General features: G+C 45.6%; 2 protein-coding genes across 2 annotated transcripts in view; both read left to right on the top strand.

Annotated features, from left to right (window-relative positions):
- Positions 1-2356: 2356 nt before the first annotated feature.
- LOC138786857 (zinc finger protein 585A-like) lies at positions 2357-18973 on the top strand. The gene is made up of 6 exons (XM_069963927.1): positions 2357-2464; positions 2608-2730; positions 3608-4146; positions 4243-4339; positions 6877-8171; positions 17759-18973. Exons 4-6 carry the CDS (start codon positions 4261-4263, stop codon positions 18773-18775), a joined length of 2391 nt encoding a protein of 796 aa, XP_069820028.1. The 5' UTR covers positions 2357-2464; positions 2608-2730; positions 3608-4146; positions 4243-4260; the 3' UTR covers positions 18776-18973.
- LOC138786730 (zinc finger protein 345-like) overlaps positions 16239-22029 on the top strand; it is a 24724-nt gene continuing 18933 nt past the window's right edge. The window contains exon 1 of the mRNA XM_069963740.1: positions 16239-16801. The gene's annotated coding sequence lies outside the window, so the exon portion shown is untranslated. The remainder of the gene's footprint in view (positions 16802-22029) is intronic.

Below are 22029 nucleotides of genomic sequence, written 5' to 3'. Positions count from 1 at the left end.
ACATATATACAGCCCAGCTACATGTACATTACACACATACAGCTCAGCTACATGTACATTACACACAGGGCTCTGCTGCAGACATATATAACACACACATACACAGCTCTGCTCCACACACATGCAGTGTCCCTGCTGTGTTTCTTGCCCACCTATAGTCAGGTATCTTTGTATAGGACACTCTGGGTAAATCTGGTGGCATCTGCATTCTGCCTATATCTTCTGTTAAAGGGGTAGTGCGGCGCTAAGAAATTATTTACAGAATAACATACATTACAAAGTTGTTTAACTTTGTAATGTGTGTTATTCTGTGAATAATTGTTTACCGCCGCACTTCCCCTTTAACCCTTTGAGGACCAGGCCCAAAATGACCCAGTGGACCGCGCAAATTTTGATCTTAGTGTTTCCGTTTTTCCCTCCTCCCCTTCTAAGAGCTCCAGCACTCTCAGTTTTCTATCTACAAGCCATGTAAGTGCTTGTTTGTTACAGGAATAGTTGTACTGTGTAATGGCGTCTTTCATTTTACCATAACATGTATGATGGAATCCCAAATATATTATTTATGAAGATATAAATTGGTGAAATCGCAAAAAAGGATGCAATATGGTAACGTTTGGGGGGTTCCTGTGTCTACGTAATGCACTATATGGTAAAAGCGACATGATACTATTATTCTATAGGTCAGTCTGAACACAACCATATGCAGGTTACACAGATTCTCTAATGTTATATATATTTTTTAAATGAAATCCTTTTTTTTGGCAATTAATTATAAATAAAATGGGCCTATTGTGACGCTTATAACAGTTTTATTTTTTCACCTACGGGGCTGTATAGGGTGTCATTTTTTCCGCCATGATCTCTAGTTTTTATTAATACCATATTTGTGAAGATCGGACGTTTTGATCACTTTTTATTAATTTTTTTATATATATAATGTAACATAAAATCGGAAATCCGCGCACTTTTTTCCCTCTTTTCGTGTACGCCGTTTACCATTCGCAATGACGCTTGTTTTATTTTAATAGATCGGACAATTACGCACGCTACGGTATATTATATGTTTATCTATTTATTTATTTTTATATGTTTTATTTATATAATGGGAAAGGGGGGTGATTTCAACTTTTATTGGGGGAGGGGTTTTGGGGTAGTGTAATAGTGTTTTTAACTTTTTTTTTTTACACATTTGAAGTCCCTTTGGGGGACTTTTACATTCACTACTTGGATTTTTACACTGATGATTGCTATGCCATAGGCATAGCATTGATCAGTGTTATCGGCGATCTGCTCATTGAGCCTGCCTGTGCAGGCTCAGTGTAGCAGATCGCCGATCGGACCGCACGGAGGCAGGTGAGAGACCTCCGGCGGCCCGTTTTACCGATTGGGACCCCCGCAGTCACACTGCGGGGGTCCCGATCGGTAAGTGACAGGGGACTCCCCCTGTCACTCACACTTAAACGCCGCGATCGCGGCGTTTAAGGAGTTAATGACACGCGGCAGCGCGATTGCTGCAGCGTGTCATTGCCGGTGAGGTCCCGGCTGCTGATTGCAGCCGGCCCCCACCTGCTATGAAGCGCGCTCCGCTCCGGAGCACGCTTCATAGCGTGAGAAACACCCAGGGCGTACAGTTACGCCCTAGGTCGTCTGGGGACAGACTTCCATGGCGTAACTATACGCCCTGGGTCGTCTAAGGGTTAATACCAAGGATTTCTATTTCTGCCTGCACTACTTAGGTTATGCCACTAGATGTCACTGTGTTGCATATATTGTATCCACAGCTGAAGGAAAGGGTTAACTGACCAACTGCCATTTATGGGTTGGGAGATATTCCCCTAACCAATCAGTGAGCTGGGTACCTCAAGTGATCTGGCCAATCACTGTCCAGTATCAAAGCCTTTTTGTTGTGTTCTGCCCAATCAGGGAAGAGTTTATTCCCTGAGGAGATGGAGTTCTGAGAGGATTTCTGTGAGGGAGCTGCTGTCATGGCTCCACAGCTAAAGACCCCAAACCAAGGAGTGTATTATTTCTTTCCAAGTAACCTCATCTTAGCCATGTTTGGCTAGAGGCCGGCTGAGGAGACTGAGGTGAAAAAGGACTGGTTGGTGTAACCAGGGGTGGGCGCATACCACTCCAGCCCACCGTGTGCCTCAGGAACACCAGCATCAAGCCCAGCTACACACCACCCAGCATCCCCTGGTCACCACACACACACAGCTCTGCTGCATACACATCACTTCAGCTCATCCAGCACAGCAGAGTCCTGCATACACTGAGCAGCAGCCCCTGATCATGTGACTCCTCCTCCTCCATGTGACTGATCACATGACTGTGACATCATAGCAGGTCCTGGAAGCACAGGGGAAGTACTGTAGTCTTCTACCTCACAGAAAACCAGGGAAACAGACAAACCCTGCAGCAAGACAGTCCTGACTGACCCTGACCGGCTGCTTCCTCACTACTGGTAAGAAAGGCTGGGAAAAATTAAGCTCCTCCCACACAAGTCACATGACTGTGACGTCATCAAGGGTACATAGATTCACTTGGAAAGTTATAATATACTGGAGACCCCCAATATATTACATTGTCTCCTCCTCTTCCCTCCAGGATCCTCTGCTGATATCTTCTATATAAGAGACCGACCCATCAACCATGGAGAGAGACAGAGACAAGATGGCCGAGAGGATAATAACCCTCACCCTACACATACTCTTCCTGCTTACTGGGGAGGTGAGGGATTCTGGGAGTGATGTCATCATGACATCATTCTTATCTATGGAATAACAGATGGATAGGACTGGGGAGGTGAGGGATTCTGGGAGTGATGTCATCATGACATCATTCTTATCTATGGAATAACAGATGGATAGGACTGGGGAGGTGAGGGATTCTGGGAGTGATGTCATCATGACATCATTCTTATCTATGGAATAACAGATGGATAGGACTGGAGAGGTGAGGGATTCTGGGAGTGATGTCATCATGACATCATTCTTATCTATGGAATAACATGGATAGGACTGGAGAGGTGAGGGATTCTGGGAGTGATGTCATCATGACATCATTCTTATCTATGGAATAACAGATGGATAGAACTGGAGAGGTGAGGGATTCTGGGAGTGATGTCATCATGACATCATACTTATCTATGGAATAACAGATGGATAGGACTGGAGAGGTGAGGGATTCTTGGAATGATGTCATCATGACATCATTCTTATCTATGGAATAACAGATGGATAGGACTGGAGAGGTGAGGGATTCTGGGAGTGATGTCATCATGACATCATACTTATCTATGGAATAACAGATGGATAGGACTGGAGAGGTGAGGGATTCTTGGAATGATGTCACCATGACATCATTCTTATCTATGGAATAACAGATGGATAGGACTGGGGAGGTGAGGGATTCTGGGAGTGATGTCATCATGACATCATTCTTATCTATGGAATAACAGATGGATAGGACTGGAGAGGTGAGGGATTCTGGGAGTGATGTCATCATGACATCATTCTTATCTATGGAATAACAGATGGATAGGACTGGAGAGGTGAGGGATTCTGGGAATGGATGGAGTGGTAGTAATGTGTCTCTCCATACACAGGATTACACAGTAGTGAAGAAGTCCTCTAGTGGGCGCTGTGGGGCCCTTGGGTGTGAAGGATGGGGAAGAACCCTGAGCCCAATCCCGGGGCCCCTGATACATGAGGAAATGGAGGAAGAGAAGATCCTAGAAGTCACCAACAAGATGGTGGAGCTGCTGAGTGGAGAGGTGAGACTGTGGCTGCTGGGAATGCTGGGACATTATACAGTAAGACCACTGGAGGGGTGGGGGGGATGACTGTGTGACCATTGTGTGTGTCAGGTTCCTATAAGGTGTCAGGACGTGGCGGTCTATTTCTCCATGGAGGAGTGGGAGTATGTAGAAGGACACAAGGATCAGTACAAGGATGTGATGCTGGAGGATCAGCAGCCCCTCCCATCAGCAGGTAATAGACAGGACTATATACACACCTCCTCTCTGTATTATCTGGATGGAAAGAATGAATTCAGTCTCTGTATGTGTTCCCTCCAGTCAGATCCAGTAAGAGAACAGCACCAGAGAGATGTCCCCGTCCTCTTCTCCCACAGGATCAGGATCAGGTAGATGGGGATGTTCCCTATGATCTGTACATCCCACCTGACTTCTCCTCCTGTCTGATGATTTTTACAATATTTCTCTCACATCTTATGAATCAGGAGGAAGATGGGAGCAGTATGGATGCTATACGTGTGATAGTGAAAGAAGAGACATATGACAGCAGTGATGAGCAGTATAAGGAGGATGTCTGTACAGGTAATGGACAGTAATTCTGATGATCCATCACTTGGTTCATTATTATTGTAATGTTTTTCATGAAATTTGAGCATATTTGAATAGTTCTGCTTTATCAGTCATAGTCCAGGTGTGACGTCATGGTCAGTGCTAGAGGTTTGGGTGTTGAAAGAGAAGTGATATTATGATATTATTGGCCCTTAGTGAGAAACTAGATGGAGAGATGTCAGTGTTTTCTTCATAGTGAGAAGAGAATAGAAAGATTCGGAGGGATAGGAATCAGACTTAGTGGCCCGCTACTACTACTACTATAACTGATACTTTCCACCTGGAGTTGGTGCATTTTCAGCAAGTGAAGAACCTTCCTGATGAAAGACGTGTTTCCATTTTTTGCACCCACATCAACTTCTTCTTTGAGGCTGGGGCTGCATGGCAATTTCTGGTCACTGTGCCTGATCGGGTGACAGGGTCGCTGCAGCCAGGCAGCATGACCCCGTTGATTTTCTATGGTGTCAGGGTCGTGTGATCCGGCAGCGTGACACGGTGGTTTCATCAGTGTACATGTGTCACCGAAAGCCAAGATTGCTGATATTTAGGGTGCTATTACACGGAACAATTATTGTTCTGTGTAATAAAGACAACGATCAGCCGATGATCACTGTCATTGGCTGATCGTTGATATAGGTTCTGACCTATAATTGTCAGGCGCCGACCGCGCACTGCTACGTGTAATAGCGGTGCGCGGCTGGAGGCTGACCATATACATTACATGTCCAGGTTGCAGGGCTCCTCTTCCTTTGTACTTTTCTCCGGGTCCCACGCACTCCAGCTGCAGCTGACAGGCCACTCAGCCAATCACAGGCTGGGACCGCCTCGGGCCCCATGTCAAGCTACGTGTCAGGAATTAGCCCCTTAAGGACGGCGGGTGTACACGTACGCCCCCGCCGTCTGGGACTACACGCATCAGGGCATACATGTACGCCCTGCCAGAGGGCCGCGCTCTGAAGCGGGCTCAGGAGCTAAGCTCACTTTAGAGCGGGTGAGGACTGGTTGCTATCAGTAGCCAAGCCCTGACCCTCAATGGCAGGCCGCTGCGATCGTGCAACCGCCCACTATTAACCCCTTAAACGCCACGACCGCGCCACAGCGTTTAAGTGTAAGTGACAGGAGCATCTCCTGTCACTTACCGATCGGGATCCCCGCAGTGTGTCTGCGGGGTTCTTGATCGCATGGTCTGACTACCGGAGGTCTTCTACTTACCTCCGTGCAGTCCGATCTTCTGATAGTCTGCCACAGGCCACAGGCAGGCTCTATCAGAAGATCACAGATAATACTGATCCCTGCTATGCTATGGCATAGCAGTGATCAGTGTGACCTTTCTAATGCATGAATGTGAAAGTCCCCTAAGGAAACTTAAAATGTGTTAAAAAATAAAATCAATAAAAATTGTAAAAAATGTAGAGATCGCGACCCCGTAGGCGAAAAAAGAAAAGTGCTATAAGATTCACAATAGTGCCATTTTAAATATACCCATTTGCAAAAAAAAGTTTTACCGCTAATAAAAATAGTAGAACGTTAGAAAACCTAGTAAACTTGCATCATATCGCTGTGTTCAGACCGACCTATAGAATAATGAAAAAATGCCAGTTTTACCGTAAAATGCATTATGTAAACACGGAAGCCCCCCCACCCTCAAATTTGCGGAAGCCTGTTTTCTGACCAAAATTCACCCCATAAATCACGGATGGGGAACCTTCGGCCCTCCAGCTGTTGCAAAACTACAATTCCCACCATGCCGGGACAGCCAAAGCGAAGCTGTTCCCATCCCTGCCATAAATGACATTTTGGGTGTTACATCATTCATTTTATGGTAGAATGAAAGATGCCATTACAAAGTACACCTGTCCCTGAAAAAAACAAGCTCTCACATGGCCCTGTAGCTGGAAAAATAAGAGTTATGGGTTTTTATGGGAAAAAAAACGAAAACGCAAAAGTGAAAATTGGCCCGGTAAGGGCTAAGGGGTTAATTAAACAAGGATGCCGACGAAAGCCTGACATGCAGCCCCGCATGGGCAATGGACTTGAATGGGCAGGACAGAGTCATTTCCGGTCTATTTCCCGGATGTATACTTCTGTGCAGGACTCAAAAGCGTGGAGGACCATGACATGATGACGGTATTATACGGCACATAAATGAAGGGGAGGCGAGTGCCGACCTTGTCAGCTCGGCATTCTCTTCTCCCTCATTCCCTACCTGTACTATTACACGCACAGGCATGGAGCGGGCAATCCTTAGATCGTTCGGGCTGCCGATCAAAGTCAGCGGCGGTCCGCTATTACAGGCCGATCGTGTCCTATTACACAAAATGATTATAGGCCGCTAATCGACCAAGTATAGTCGAGACATAACACATATAACATCGCCACATGCTTGTTTGGTTTTGCCAGCGTGCCGTAATCACCATACAATACCAATACAATAATAGTACACCTGTACAATTCTCACTTTCACATCTGAACTCTTTTTTTTATTATTTTTTTTTATTTATTATTGGCAGATAACTATAACAGGGGCCCAGAGGGACACCTGATGGCTGTAAATTTTAACGCAGAGAATCCTATCACACAAGATACATATGAAGAACATTCTATTACCCCCGATCTACCCCCAGCCCCTCACAGCAAACATCTCTCATCTCATCCTGTTATACAAGTCCCATCTACTGATCCATCACAGACTAAGCAAAAAAATCAAACAGAGGAGTTTTCATGTTCAAAATGTGGAAAATGTTTTTCTCACAAATCACAACTTATTAATCATCAAAAAACACACACAGGAGAGAAACCATTTTCTTGCGCCGAATGTGGAAAATGTTTTTCTTGGAAAACAAATCTTGTTGAACATCGAAAAATTCACACAGGGGAGAAGCCATTTTCATGTCCCGACTGTGGAAAATGTTTTTCTTGGAAAACAAAACTTGTTGAACATCGAAGAGTTCACACAGGGGAGAAGCCATTTTCATGTCCAGAATGTGGGAAATGTTATATTTCAAAATCATATCTTGTTGACCATCAAAAAACTCACACGGGTGAGAAGCCACATTCATGCCAAGAATGTGGGAAATGTTTTTCTCGAAAATTTGAACTTGTTACACATCAGAGAATTCATAAAGGAGAAAAGCCATTTTTATGCCAAGAATGTGGGAAATGTTTCACTCGGAAATCAGATCTTGTAATACATCAAAAAACTCACTCAGGGGAGAAACCATATTCATGCCCAGAATGTGGGAAATGTTTTGCTCGGAAATCACTACTTATTACACATCAAAAAACTCACACAGGGGAGAAACCATATTCATGTTCAGAATGTGAGAAATGTTTTCCTTGGAAATCAAAACTTGTTGAGCATCAAAGAGTTCACACAGGGGAGAAGCCATTTTCATGCCCAGAATGTGAGAAATGTTTTACATGGCAAACAAATCTTGTTGAACATTGGAAAATTCACACAGGGGAGAAGCCATATTCTTGTGCAGAATGTGGGAAGTGTTTTGTATCAAAATCACATCTTGTTGAACACCAAAGAACTCACACAGGAGTAAAACCATTTTCATGTTCAGAATGTGGTAAATGTTTTTCTGTAAAATCGCATCTTGTTGAACATCAAAGAACCCACACAGGGGAGAAGCCATTTTCCTGTGCCGAATGTGGAAAATCTTTTACACAGAAATCAACTCTAGCTGAACATCAAAGAACTCACACAGGGCAAAAGCCATTTTCATGTGCAGAATGTGGAAAATGTTTCTCAAGGAAGGCACGTCTCATTGATCATCAGAAAATTCACGCTGGGGAGAAGGTGTTTACATGTACCATATGTGGAATGTGTTTTAACCAAGAGGCCTCTCTAGTTGCACATCAAGAAACTCACACAGCTGGTTTTTATAACTTGCTTTAATAACCAATAGTAATGGAGACTGTTACAGTGAAGGTCACATACAAGGGAAAGCAATTAAATAATTATTTTAAAAATTTCTGTAGCCACCATGTTTCCCTGAAAATAAGACGGTGGCATATAAATTTTTGCTCCCAAAGCTGTGCTAGGTCTTATTTTTTCATGAGGACATCACAAGCAAATGGTATGGCGACTTCCAGCCACCAGGGGGAGCTCACGACAGCACTCTCAGGACAGCACAGCAGGGACAGAATGTACAGTATGGCGGCTTTCAGCCAATGGGGAGCTTACCACAGTACTCTCGTACAGCACAGCAGGGACAGAACGTACAGTATGGCGACTTCCGGCCACCAGGGGGAGCTCACCACAGCACTCTCGTACAGCACAGGACAAGCTAGAAAATATCCAACCTGGATGCTTGAAAAAGCTAAAAAAAAAAAAAAAAAAAAAAAAAAAGTATAAATGGTCGCAGTGGACCGGGGAAAGGACAATAAATAGTTTTTTCTCAAACTGGATTTTTTCCGTGTGGGGGAGCGCGTTGTAACGTGTAAGAGAGTAAAAAAAAACAACAAAGAGTTTTGGAACCATGACAAAACAAAGTGTCACGCAAATAAATCCTTTATCAATTGCAGTTCAGATCATGTGATCTATCGCATTGAATGTAAGCTCTGCGATAAAATTTATATAGGGTGTACAACGAGAAAATTGTAAATGAGAATTGCTGAACACACATATGATATAACGAAAAAGAGCGGTAATATGTTGGGGGCAGCTCGTGATTTCGTGGACTGCCATGATGGAGGTACTGAACATTTAGGGGGGTAAAGTGAGACTGGCTCAGTTGCCCCTAGCAACCAATCAGATTCCACCTTTCATTCCTCACAGACTCTTTGGAAAATGAAAGGTAGAATCTGATTGGTTGCTAGGGGCAACTGGGCCTGTTTCACTTATATTCAGCTATATTTTTCTAATCCTAGAGGAGGATGCCGGCTTGGGTGGCGCCCGGGGAGGGGGGATTGCGGAGGCAGCCGGCTCTGAGGGGAAGGAGGGGGGGAGCACAGCAGTGGTGGTGGGAGGAGGCAACGTGCGGCAGCCTCCTCCCATCGCCTGATCGGCAGGAGGGAGCGGATCTCCACATAGATGGAGATGGGACTGTGACGTCTATGGGAGAGCATGGCTCCTCTCCGGGTAGTGGCGGCGGGAGGAGTCGATGTGGTACAGGGTATATGTCACTTTCAGATCTACACCTGTGTAGGTGACTGCTATGGAGGGGGGGGGGTTATGGTGGAGGTTTATGCTGCGTTTACACGGAACGATTATCGGTTGATTTTCGCGATAACGATTGCATTTGAGTGATAATCGACTCATGTAAACACAGTGAACAATCAATTGAAGATCTTTCAACATGTTCTCAAATCGTCGTTATTCGTTCGCTAAAAACTCGCAGGTCGCTTCGTGTAAACAGTCTTTCACCGATTTACCCTATGTGTGAGATGGGCTTAAGCGATCCTAAAACTATTGCAATAATAATTTTTCTAACTATTTATTCGTCTAAACGCTGATAGTTATGAAAACCAAATTGTTGCTTCAAAATCGTTAAACAATCGATTGGGCGAATTATCGCTCCGTGTAAATGCAGCATTAGGTAAGAGTCTGATTTCTGTGGGGTCCCTGCACTCAGCTCTTCTCTTGTATATCCTGCATATTGAAAAATAAAGCAAACTTCTCTGCAAAAGTGCTGATACTAGTTCTTTTCTATCTCTCATGGACTATACCTATACATTGGCCAGATGTGACTCCGGGCACCAGAGGATTGCAGATCAGTGAGCTACATGTACATTACACATATACAGCTCAGCTACATGTATATTACACACATATACAGCTCAGCTACATGTACATTACACACATACAGCTCAGCTCATGTACATTACACACATACAGCTCAGCTACATGTACATTACACACATATACAGCTCAGCTACATGTACATTACACATATACAGCTCAGCTACATGTACATTACACACATACAGCTTAGCTACATGTACATTACACACATACAGCTCAGCTACATGTACATTACACACATACAGCTCAGCTAAATGTACATTATACACATACAGCTCAGCTACATGTACATTATACATATACAGCTCAGCTACATGTACATTACACACATACAGCTCAGCTACATGTACATTACACACATACAGCTCAGCTACATGTACATTACACACATACAGCTCAGCTACATGTACATTACACACATACAGCTCAGCTACATGTACATTACACACATACAGCTCAGCTACATGTACATTACACACATACAGCTCAGCTACATGTACATTACACACATACAGCTCAGCTACATGTACATTACACACATACAGCTCAGCTACATGTACATTACACACATACAGCTCAGCTACATGTACATTACACATACAGCTCAGCTACATGTACATTACACATATACAGCTCAGCTACATGTACATTACACTTATACAGCTCAGCTACATGTACATTACACTTATACAGCTCAGCTACATGTACATTACACACATATACAGCTCAGCTACATGTACATTACACACATACAGCTCAGCTACATGTACATTACACACATACAGCTCAGCTACATGTACATTACACATATACAGCTCAGCTACATGCACATTACACATATACAGCTCAGCTACATGTACATTACACACATATACAGCTCAGCTACATGTACATTACACACATACAGCTCAGCTACATGTACATTACACATATACAGCTCAGCTACATGCACATTACACATATACAGCTCAGCTACATGTACATTACACACATATACAGCTCAGCTACATGTACATTACACACAGGGCTCTGCTGCAGGCATATATAACACACACATACACAGCTCTGCTCCACACACATCACACACAGCTCTGCTGCATACACATCATTTTTATTCACCTCATCAAGGTATTACAGTAAAATTGGTTGCCTGTTCTTCTTATTATTAGTTATAAAGCGCAACTAATTCCAGAGCGCTATACAAGCGATGGGGGTAACTAACAGGAACATTACAAGAACAAAACACATTACATGAAGGCAGATGGCCGACTGATACATGGGGAAGAGGATCCTGCCCGTGAGGGCTTACAATGTAATTCAACCCAGATTCTGTGATTTCCTTCACAACTACACCCATATTAAAAAGTGTTTTGTTGGTGTATTCAGGAGTGGGTGCATACCACTCCACCGTGACAAGCAGGGGCGGTCTCAGCATTTCTGGGGCCCCAAGCGAAGTCATGTCCAGGGACACCCCCCCCCCCCCCCCCCCCCCCAGTAGTCCTCTTATAACCCTCCTACCACCATACAGAGATTACATATTGCCTCAAAACTGCTCTGAACAAGACAGGAAGATATAACCAACGATGCCAATACATAATACTGCAACACTATCCCTATCACTGCAAGCCTATAACAGAGTGCAGTTACATCCAGTGACCCACAGGGGGTGTCTTCTCTGATCAGCGTCTTTTACTTTTTTTTTTTCCGTATCCATCCAGCCTGGGCCACCTTGAAGTCTTCTCCCGGCTGTGAGTCTTCTCTCCAGAATCTGTCAGAGAAACATTTTAGGTTCAAATACATCCAGTAGTTAGGTCCCCTGTACCCCTATATAGTAGTTACACCCCTCTGTGTCCCCACAGATTTAAGGTGTCCTTGTGCCCCCACTTACTAATTAGGTATGTTGTGTGCCCCAGTATAGTAGTAAGGTATATAGGCACCTCTGTGCAGCCCCAATGTAATATAGACCCCTTGGGGGAGATTTATCAGAGGGTGTAAAATTTAGACTGGTGCAAACTGTCCACAGCAACCAATCACAGCTCAGCTTCCAGCTCTGGTGAAAGGAAAGAGGAGCTGTGATTGGTTGCTGTGGACAGTTTGCACTAGTCTAAATTTTACACCCCTTGTGCACCGCCGCCAGTAGTGTATACCGCTTGTGTGCTCCCCCCAGTATTATATACTCCTTGTGTGCTGCCCCCAGTTATATATATACCCCCTGTGTGCCCCCCAGTTATATATAGACCACCTGTGTGCTCAGCCAGTTATATATATCCCCCCTGTGTGCTCCCCCAGTATAATATATAGCCCCCCGTGTGCTGCCCCAGTTATATATAGACCCCTGTGTGCTCAGCCAGTTATATATATCCCCCCTGTGTGCTCCCCCAGTATAATATATAGCCCCCCTATGTGCTGCCCCCAGTCGTATATACCCCCTGTGTGCTGCCCCACTAGTATACAGACCCTGTGTGCGCTTCCCCAATAGTCTATAGCCCCCCTGTGGGCTCCCCTAGTTATATATAGACCCCCTGTGTGCCCCCCCCCCCCCTTTATATAGACCCCCGCTGTGTGCTTCCCCTTCCCATATAGCATATAACACAAAAAAAAAACCACTTATACTCACCTGGGTGCGGGCGTCTCCTCTTCTCTTCACTCTTGTGGCCGCAGGAAGTGTATTTCCATGCGGTCACAAGAGGCCGTGCTCTCCTTGTCCAAGTCGGCACCAGAGACACAGAGCGGCCTCTTGTGACCGCAGAGAAAACACTTCCTGCGGCCACAAGAGTGACTGACAGGGAGGGAGCCAATGCGTTACGAGCACACATAGTTACATTTAAGATCGCAGCAGCAGGCAGGGCAACGGTCTTGGTCACCAGAGCGGGGGCCCCCCTGGATGTCGGGGGCCCCACGCAATTGTGTGGGATGCTTGGTGCCCAAGACTGCTACTGGTGACACGTGCCTCAGGAACACCAGCATCTAGCCCAGCTACACACCACCCAGCATCCCCTGGTCACCACACACATCACACACACACAGCTCTGCTCCACACACATCACACACACACAGCTCTGCTGCATACACATCACTTCAGCTCATCCAGCACAGCAGAGTCCTGCATACACTGAGCAGCAGCCCCTGATCATGTGACTCCTCCTTCTCTGCCATGTTACTGATCACATGACTGTGACATCATGGCAGGTCCTGGAAGCACAGGGGAAGCTCCTGTTCAGCTCTGGATGTGTGGATTTACTAAGAAGAAGCTAAGGGACAGCAGAACATTAACCCCTTCAGCACTGGGCGGTATTAGGTATGAGGTGTTGTTGTTCCTTGTGTCATTGCTGATCCCAGGAGGCCGATCTCTGCTGTTTCCTCTTCTCTCATCTGGATGATATCATGTTGGGGGAGATGAGAATCTTTCTTCACATTTTCTTCTCTCTTTCCTGGGACATCATGTGACTGTTCACTGTGCCAGATCAATAAAGTTATATTATACAGGAGACCCCCAATATATTACATTGTCTCCTCCTCTTCCCTCCAGGATCCTCTGCTGATATCTTCTATATAAGAGACCGACCCATCAACCATGGAGAGAGACAGAGACAAGATGGCCGAGAGGATAATAACCCTCACCCTACACATACTCTTCCTGCTTACTGGGGAGGTGAGGGATTCTGGGAGTGATGTCATCATGACATCATTCTTATCTATGGAATAACAGATGGATAGGACTGGGGAGGTGAGGGATTCTGGGAGTGATGTCATCATGACATCATTCTTATCTATGGAATAACAGATGGATAGGACTGGGGAGGTGAGGGATTCTGGGAGTGATGTCATCATGACATCATTCTTATCTATGGAATAAGAGATGGATAGGACTGGAGAGGTGAGGGATTCTGGGAGTGATGTCATCATGACATCATTCTTATCTATGGAATAACAGATGGATAGGACTGGGGAGGTGAGGGATTCTGGGAGTGATGTCATCATGACATCATTCTTATCTATGGAATAACAGATGGATAGGACTGGGGAGGTGAGGGATTCTGGGAGTGATGTCATCATGACATCATTCTTATCTATGGAATAAGAGATGGATAGGACTGGAGAGGTGAGGGATTCTGGGAGTGATGTCATCATGACATCATTCTTATCTATGGAATAACAGATGGATAGGACTGGAGAGGTGAGGGGGATTCTGGGAGTGATGTCATCATGACATCATTCTTATCTATGGAAACACAGATGGATAGGACTGGAGAGGTGAGGGATTCTGGGAGTGATGTCATCATGACATCATTCTTATCTATGGAATAACAGATGGATAGGACTGGAGAGGTGAGGGATTCTGGGAGTGATGTCATCATGACATCATTCTTATCTATGGAATAACAGATGGATAGGACTGGAGAGGTGAGGGATTCTGGGAGTGATGTCATCATGACATCATTCTTATCTATGGAATAACAGATGGATAGGACTTGAGAGGTGAGGGATTCTGGGAGTGATGTCATCATGACATCATTCTTATCTATGGAATAACAGATGGATAGGACTGGGGAGGTGAGAGATTCTGGGAGTGATGTCATCATGACATCATTCTTATCTATGGAATAACAGATGGATAGGACTGGAGAGGTGAGGGATTCTGGGAGTGATGTCATCATGACATCATTCTTATCTATGGAATAACAGATGGATAGGACTTGAGAGGTGAGGGATTCTGGGAGTGATGTCATCATGACATCATTCTTATCTATGGAATAACAGATGGATAGGACTTGAGAGGTGAGGGATTCTGGCAGTGATGTCATCATGACATCATCATACCTCCCAACTTTTGCAAAGAGGGATATGTGCGCTGCGGTCCCCATAGCCACCCTCCATAGCCACGCCCCCATAGCAACCCTCCATAGCCACTCCCCTACAGTCACCACATGCTGCTGACTGAATAGTGCCCTATACAGTATCCAATCCCCCAAAAAATGCCTTATATAGTATCCAATCCCCCACATAGTGCCCCACATAGTATCCAATCCCCCACATAGTATCCAATCCCCCATATAGTGCCCTACATAGTATCCAATGCCCCACATAGTGGCCAATCCCCCGTGTAGTGCCCCACATAGTATCCAATCCCCCATATAGTGCCCCACATAGTATTCAATCCCACATATAGTGCCCCACATAGTATCCAATGCCCCATATAGTGCCCCACATAGTAGCCTATGCCCCCATATAGTGCACCACATAGTAGCCTATGCCCCCATATAGTGCACCACATAGTATCCAATCCCCCATAGAGTGCCCCACAGAGTAGCCAATCCCCCCATTAGTGTGGCCCCAGCGAAAAAAAACAATAAACCAGTAACTCACCTGTCCTCCGGTCCCAGCAGCTCCTCTCCCGGCAGAGCGCGCACTCCCGTCATCCTCCGGGGCGGGCAGCGGGGTACAGAGTCACTGACTGTACCAGAAGTGATTCATGATGGAGGCTGCAGGTCACTTCCGGTACAGTCAGTGTCTGTATACCCGGCTGCCCGCCCCGGAGGATGACGGAAGTGCGCGCTCTGCCGGGAGAGGAGCTGCTGGGACCGGCGGACAGGTGAGTTACTGGTTTATTGTTTTTTTTTGCTGGGGCCACATACTGTATAATGCGGGACACGGGGGTGGGGGGGGGGGGGGGGGTGTTCCGGGACCGCGGGACAGCACCCCGAAAACGGGACTGTCCCGCGGAATCCGGGACAGTTGGGAGGTATGCATCATTCTTATCTATGGAATAGCAGATAGATAGGACTGGAGAGGTGAGGGATTCTGGGAGTGATGTCATGATGACATCATTCTTATCTGGAATAACAGATGGATAGGACTGGAGAGGTGAGGGATTCTGGGAGTGATGTCATCATGACATCATTCTTATCTATGGAATAACAGATGGATAGGACTGGAGAGGTGAGGGATTCTGGGAGTGATGTCATCATGACATCATTCTTATCTATGGAATAACAGATGGATAGGACTGGGGAGGTGAGGGATTCTGGGAGTGATGTCATCATGACATCATTCTTATCTATGGAATAACAGATGGATAGGACTGGAGAGGTGAGGGATTCTGGGAATGGATGGAGTGATAGTAATGTGTCTGTCCATACACAGGATTACACAGTAGTGAAGAAGTCCTCTAGTGGGCGCTGTGGGGCCCCTGGGTGTGAAGGACGGGGAAGAACCCTGAGCCCAATCCCGGGGCCCCTGATACATGAGGAAATGGAGGAAGAGAAGATCCTAGAAGTCACCAACAAGATGGTGGAGCTGCTGAGTGGAGAGGTGAGACTGTGGCTGCTGGGAATGCTGGGACATTATACAGTAACACCACTGGAGGGGTGGGGGGGATGACTGTGTGATCATTGTGTGTGTCAGGTTCCTATAAGGTGTCAGGACGTGGCGGTCTATTTCTCCATGGAGGAGTGGGAGTATGTAGAAGGACACAAGGATCAGTACAAGGATGTGATGCTGGAGGATCAGCAGCCCCTCCCATCAGCAGGTAATAGACAGGACTATATACACACCTCCTCTCTGTATTATCTGGATGGAAAGAATGAATTCAGTCTCTGTATGTGTTCCCTCCAGTCAGATCCAGTAAGAGAACAGCACCAGAGAGATGTCCCCGTCCTCTTCTCCCACAGGATCAGGATCAGGTAGGTGGAGATGTTCCCTATGATCTGTACATCCCACCTGACTTCTAGTGTCTGATTACAATATTTCTCTCACATCTTATGAATCAGGGGGAAGATGGGAACAATATTTATGCTCCAGAGACAGATGACAGCAGTGATGAGCAGTATAAGGAGGACATCACTACAGGTGAGTAATGACCACTACTTGTCGCTGATCGCATCTTTGGAGCCGACCTCAAAACCATTCTTAATTGTTCTCAAGTCTTTCAGTGTAAACACTCATCATTCACAGTGTATAGATATCAATCACATTAACGACTTTTCATACCGATTCATCTTCTCTTCTAAATTCTTCTAATCATTTACACTAACTTCTGTCATAGCGACACGTTAGAGGTTTGTATGGGTCGGGGTCCTGGTTTTGAGACTCCCGACGATTGTTAGAATTAAGGCACAGACATGTGGAGTTGCGTGCGCTCTTATTCTTTATCTCCGCTTCACTGCTAAAGTAGCGATGGATTGAATTATAATGGAGCCCTATGGGACTTCCAGGACAGTGATTACTGTAGGTTCCATAGGGCTCCATTATAATTTCATCCACCAGTTACTGTAGCAGTGAGACAGAGATGAAGAGTAAGAGCGCACGCTGCTAAATGAATAAAAAAATTATCTGTTTCATCCCTGGCAGCTGAGTGTAGCGGGAGCTCGGCGGGACGTCTGACATCTTCTATCCTATATACTGATTCATCAGGGTCTGACGAGAAAGACGAAAGCTACAGAATGGCTGCTGAACACGAATCAGATTATAAACATGAAAAGCCATTGTCATGTGCACAATGTGGAAAATGTTTTGCTGTGAGATCAAAGCTTTTTAAATATCTAAGAAGTGACACTGGGGAAAAGCTGTTTTCATGCACAGAATGTTTCTCGAGTAAGGAACACTTTTTTGTACATTCAAAAACTCACATAGAGGAGAAGCCATTCTCATGCTTAGAATGTGGGAAATGTTTTACTTGGAAGTCAGAACTTGATAGACATCAGAGAACTCACACAGGTGAGAAGCCATTTTTATGTTCAGACTGTGGGAGATGTTTTACTTCAAAATCACATCTTGACTCACATCAAAAAACTCACACAGAGGAGAAGCCATTTTTATGCATAGAATGCGGGAAATGTTTTACTTGGAAGTCAGAACTTGATAGACATCAGAGAACGCACACAGGGGAGAAGCCATTTTTATGTTCAGACTGTGGGAGATGTTTTACTACAAATTCTCAACTTACCTCGCATCAAAAAATTCATACAGGGGAGAAGCCATTCTCATGTTCAGAATGTGGGAAATGTTTTTCTGAGAGATCACAGCTTGTTACCCATCTGAGACTTCACACAGGAGAGAAGCCATTTCCATGTCCAGAATGTGGAAAATGTTTTAGTGTAAAATCAAATCTTGTTAAACATCACAGATGTCACACTGGGGAGAAACCATTTTCATGTTCAGAATGTAGAAAAAGTTTTACTGAGAAAGCAAATCTTGTTAAACATCAAAAATTTCACACAGGGGAGAGACCATTTTCATGTTCAGAATGTGGGAAAAATTTTACTGAGAAAACAGGTCTTGTTGAACATCAAAGAATTCACACCACAGAAAAAACATTTTCGTGTTTAGAATGTGGCAAATGTTTTATGAAAAAATCAAATCTTCTTATTCATGAAAGAACTCACACAGGAGAGAAGCCATATTCATGTCCAGAATGTGGGAAATGCTTTTCTCAGCCATGGGATCTTGCTTGCCATCAGAGAATTCACAGAGACGAGAAGCCATTTTCATGTTCAGAATGTGGGAATTGTTTTAAGTGGAAATCAAGTCTTGTCAAACATCAGAGAATTCACACAGGAGAGAAGCCATTTTCATGCATAGAATGTGGGAAAGGGTTTACTAAAAAATTACATTTTCTGAGACATCAACAGACTCACACAGGAGAGAAACCATTTTAATGCCTAGAATTTACCAGCTCCTTTTCTAAGCAAACATCTCTCGTTAAACATCAGAGAATTCACACATAGAAGAATGTGGGAAATGTTTTACCCAGCAACCAGATTTTAATAATCATCAGAGAATTCACACACAGTAAAAGCCGTTTTCATGTTCAGAATGTGGGAAACGTTTTACAAAATAAAAAAAATACCTCTGTATTGTAGTTATCAAATAGAATCCTGGTATCACATATGTGCACAGAATATTGTACATGTGTCTCACTACATTTATAAACATTTCTCTTATGTATTTTGAAGCGCCCCGTGTGCAGTAGGGAGCACAAAGGTAGACGTAGCGGTCCTGCTGCTGGTTTGTTGCCCTCCTATGGCCTCCTCCACTTGGTGTACCGGCCCGTCTCCTGGTAGCTCCTCCATACTCTGGACACTACACTGACAAACATAGCTAACTTTCTTGCCACAGCTCGCATTGATGTGCCATCCTGGATGAGCTGCACTACCTGAGCCACTTGTGTGGGGTGTAGACACCGCCTCTCCTATGGGTGAGAGCAATGACAAAATGCAAAAGTGACCAAAACAGCCAAAAGGGATGAGAACAGAGCAATGGTCTGTGGTCCCTACCTGCAGAATCTCTCCTCTATAGGGTTTCCTGCTATTTGCCTGTTAATTGTTCCATTTGCAAAAAAGCAGGAAAAATTGATTCCCCATCAGTATAGCTTCATAACGTGATATGGGGATTTCATAAAGGTGCGATTGACTTGGAGTTATATTGTGTTGTTTAAGTGTTCCCTTTATTTTTGAGCAGTGTATAAAACACACAGAAAACTCTGCTCATCACTTCAGCTCATCCAGCACAGCAAAGTACTGCTGTGCTGCATTCTGCAGAAGTCTTCTGAGGACCCATCCTGTACAACCAGCTGTTCACCTGTCTATAATCTCCTGTACCAGCCACTACACTGATGTCTCCTCCTCCTGTACCAGTCACTACACTGATGTCTCCTCCTCCTGTACCAGTCACTACACTGATGTCTTCTCCTTCTGTACCAGTCACTACACTGATGTCTCCTCCTGTACCAGTCACTACACTGATGTCTCCTCCTCCTGTACCAGCCACTACACTGATGTCTCCTCCTCCTGTACCAGTCACTACACTGATGTCTCCTCCTGTACCAGTCACTACACTGATGTCTCCTCCTCCTGTACCAGCCACTACACTGATGTCTCCTCCTGTACCAGTCACTACACTGATGTCTCCTCCTGTACCAGTCACTACACTGATGTCTCCTCCTCCTGTACCAGTCACTACACTGATGTCTCCTCCCCCTGTACCAGTCACTACACTGATGTCTCCTCCCCCTGTACCAGTCACTACACTGATGTCTCCTCCCCCTGTACCAGTCACTACACTGATGTCTCCTCCTGTACCAGTCACTACACTGATGTCTCCTCCTGCTGTACCAGTCACTACACTGATGTCTCCTCCTCCTGTACCAGTCACTACACTGATGTCTCCTCCTCCTGTACCAGTCACTACACTGATGTCTTCTCCTGTACCAGTCACTACACTGATGTCTCCTCCTCCTGTACCAGTCACTACACTGATGTCTCCTCCCCCTGTACCAGTCACTACACTGATGTCTCCTCCCCCTGTACCAGTCACTACACTGATGTCTCCTCCCCCTGTACCAGTCACTACACTGATGTCTCCTCCTCCTGTACCAGTCACTACACTGATGTCTCCTCCCCCTGTACCAGTCACTACACTGATGTCTCCTCCTCCTGTACCAGCCACTACACTGATGTCTCCTCCTCCTGTACCAGTCACTACACTGATGTCTCCTCACCCTCTACCAGTCACTACACTGATGTCTCCCCCTGTACCAGTCACTAGACTGATGTCTCCTCCTGTACCAGTCACTAGACTGATGTCTCCTCCTCCTGTACCAGTCACTACACTGATGTCTCCTCCTCCTGTACCAGTCACTACACTGATGTCTCCTCCTGTACCAGTCACTACACTGATGTCTCCTCCTCCTATACCAGTCACTACACTGATGTCTCCTCCTCCTGTACCAGTCACTACACTGATGTCTCCTCCTGTACCAGTCACTACACTGATGTCTCCTCCCCCTGTACCAGTCACTACACTGATGTCTCCTTCCCCTGTACCAGTCACTACAATGATGTCTCCTCCCCCTGTACCAGTCACTACACTGATGTCTCCTCCTGTACCAGTCACTACACTGATGTCTCCTCCTGTACCAGTCACTACACTGATATCTCCTCCTCCTGTACCAGTCACTACACTGAGGTCTCCTCCTCCTGTACCAGTCACTACACTGATGTTTCCTCCTGCACCAGTCACTACACTGATGTCTCCTCCTGTACCAGTCACTACACTGATGTCTCCTCCTGTACCAGTCACTACACTGATGTCTCCTTCTCCTGTACCAGTCACTACACTGATGTCTCCTCCTGTACCAGTCACTACACTGATGTCTCCTCCTCCTGTACCAGTCACTACACTGATGTCTCCTCCTGTACCAGTCACTACACTGATGTCTCCTTCTCCTGTACCAGTCACTACACTGATGTCTCCCCCTGTACCAGTCACTACACTGATGTCTCCTCCTCCTGTACCAGTCACTACACTGATGTCTCCTCCTCCTGTACCAGTCACTACACTGATGGCTCCCCCTGTACCAGTCACTACACTGATGTCTTCCTCCTGCACCAGTCACTACACTGATGTCTCCTCCTGTACCAGTCACTACACTGATGTCTCCTCCTCCTGTACCAGTCACTACACTGATGTCTCCTCCTGTACCAGTCACTACACTGATGTCTCCTCCTCCTGTACCAGTCACTACACTGATGTCTCCTTCTCCTGTACCAGTCACTACACTGATGTCTCCTCCTGTACCAGTCACTACACTGATGTCTCCTTCTCCTGTAACAGTCACTACACTGATGATGTCGTCTCCTCCTCCTGTAACAGTCACTACACTGATGTCTCCTCCTCCCTTTGTACCAGTCACTACACTGATGTCTGCTCCTCCTGTACCAGTCACTACACTGATGTCTCCTCCTCCTGTACCAGTCACTACACTGATGTCTCCTCCCCCTGTACCAGTCACTACACTGATGTCTCCTCCTCCTGTACCAGTCACTACACTGATGTTTCCTCCTGCACCAGTCACTACACTGATGTCTCCTTCTCCTGTAACAGTCACTACACTGATGTCTCCTCCTGTACT

Source organism: Dendropsophus ebraccatus, chromosome 3, assembly GCF_027789765.1.
Source record: "Dendropsophus ebraccatus isolate aDenEbr1 chromosome 3, aDenEbr1.pat, whole genome shotgun sequence".
Lineage (NCBI taxonomy): Eukaryota > Metazoa > Chordata > Amphibia > Anura > Hylidae > Dendropsophus > Dendropsophus ebraccatus.
The sequence above is the reverse complement of the archived record's forward strand: the minus strand, read 5'-3'. Positions and strand labels throughout refer to the sequence as shown.

What these genes read in the sequence shown, in the direction of transcription:
- LOC138786857 (XM_069963927.1), top strand. Translation starts at nt 4,261, where the DNA reads ATGGATGCTATACGTGTGATAGTGAAAGAAGAGACATATGACAGCAGT. An exon ending in TAAGGAGGATGTCTGTACAG is followed by an intron (nt 4,340 to 6,876) that starts GTAATGGACAGT and finishes TATTATTGGCAG; the next exon opens with ATAACTATAACAGGGGCCCA. An exon ending in AAATTCACGCTGGGGAGAAG is followed by an intron (nt 8,172 to 17,758) that starts GTGTTTACATGT and finishes ATAGAGGAGAAG; the next exon opens with CCATTCTCATGCTTAGAATG.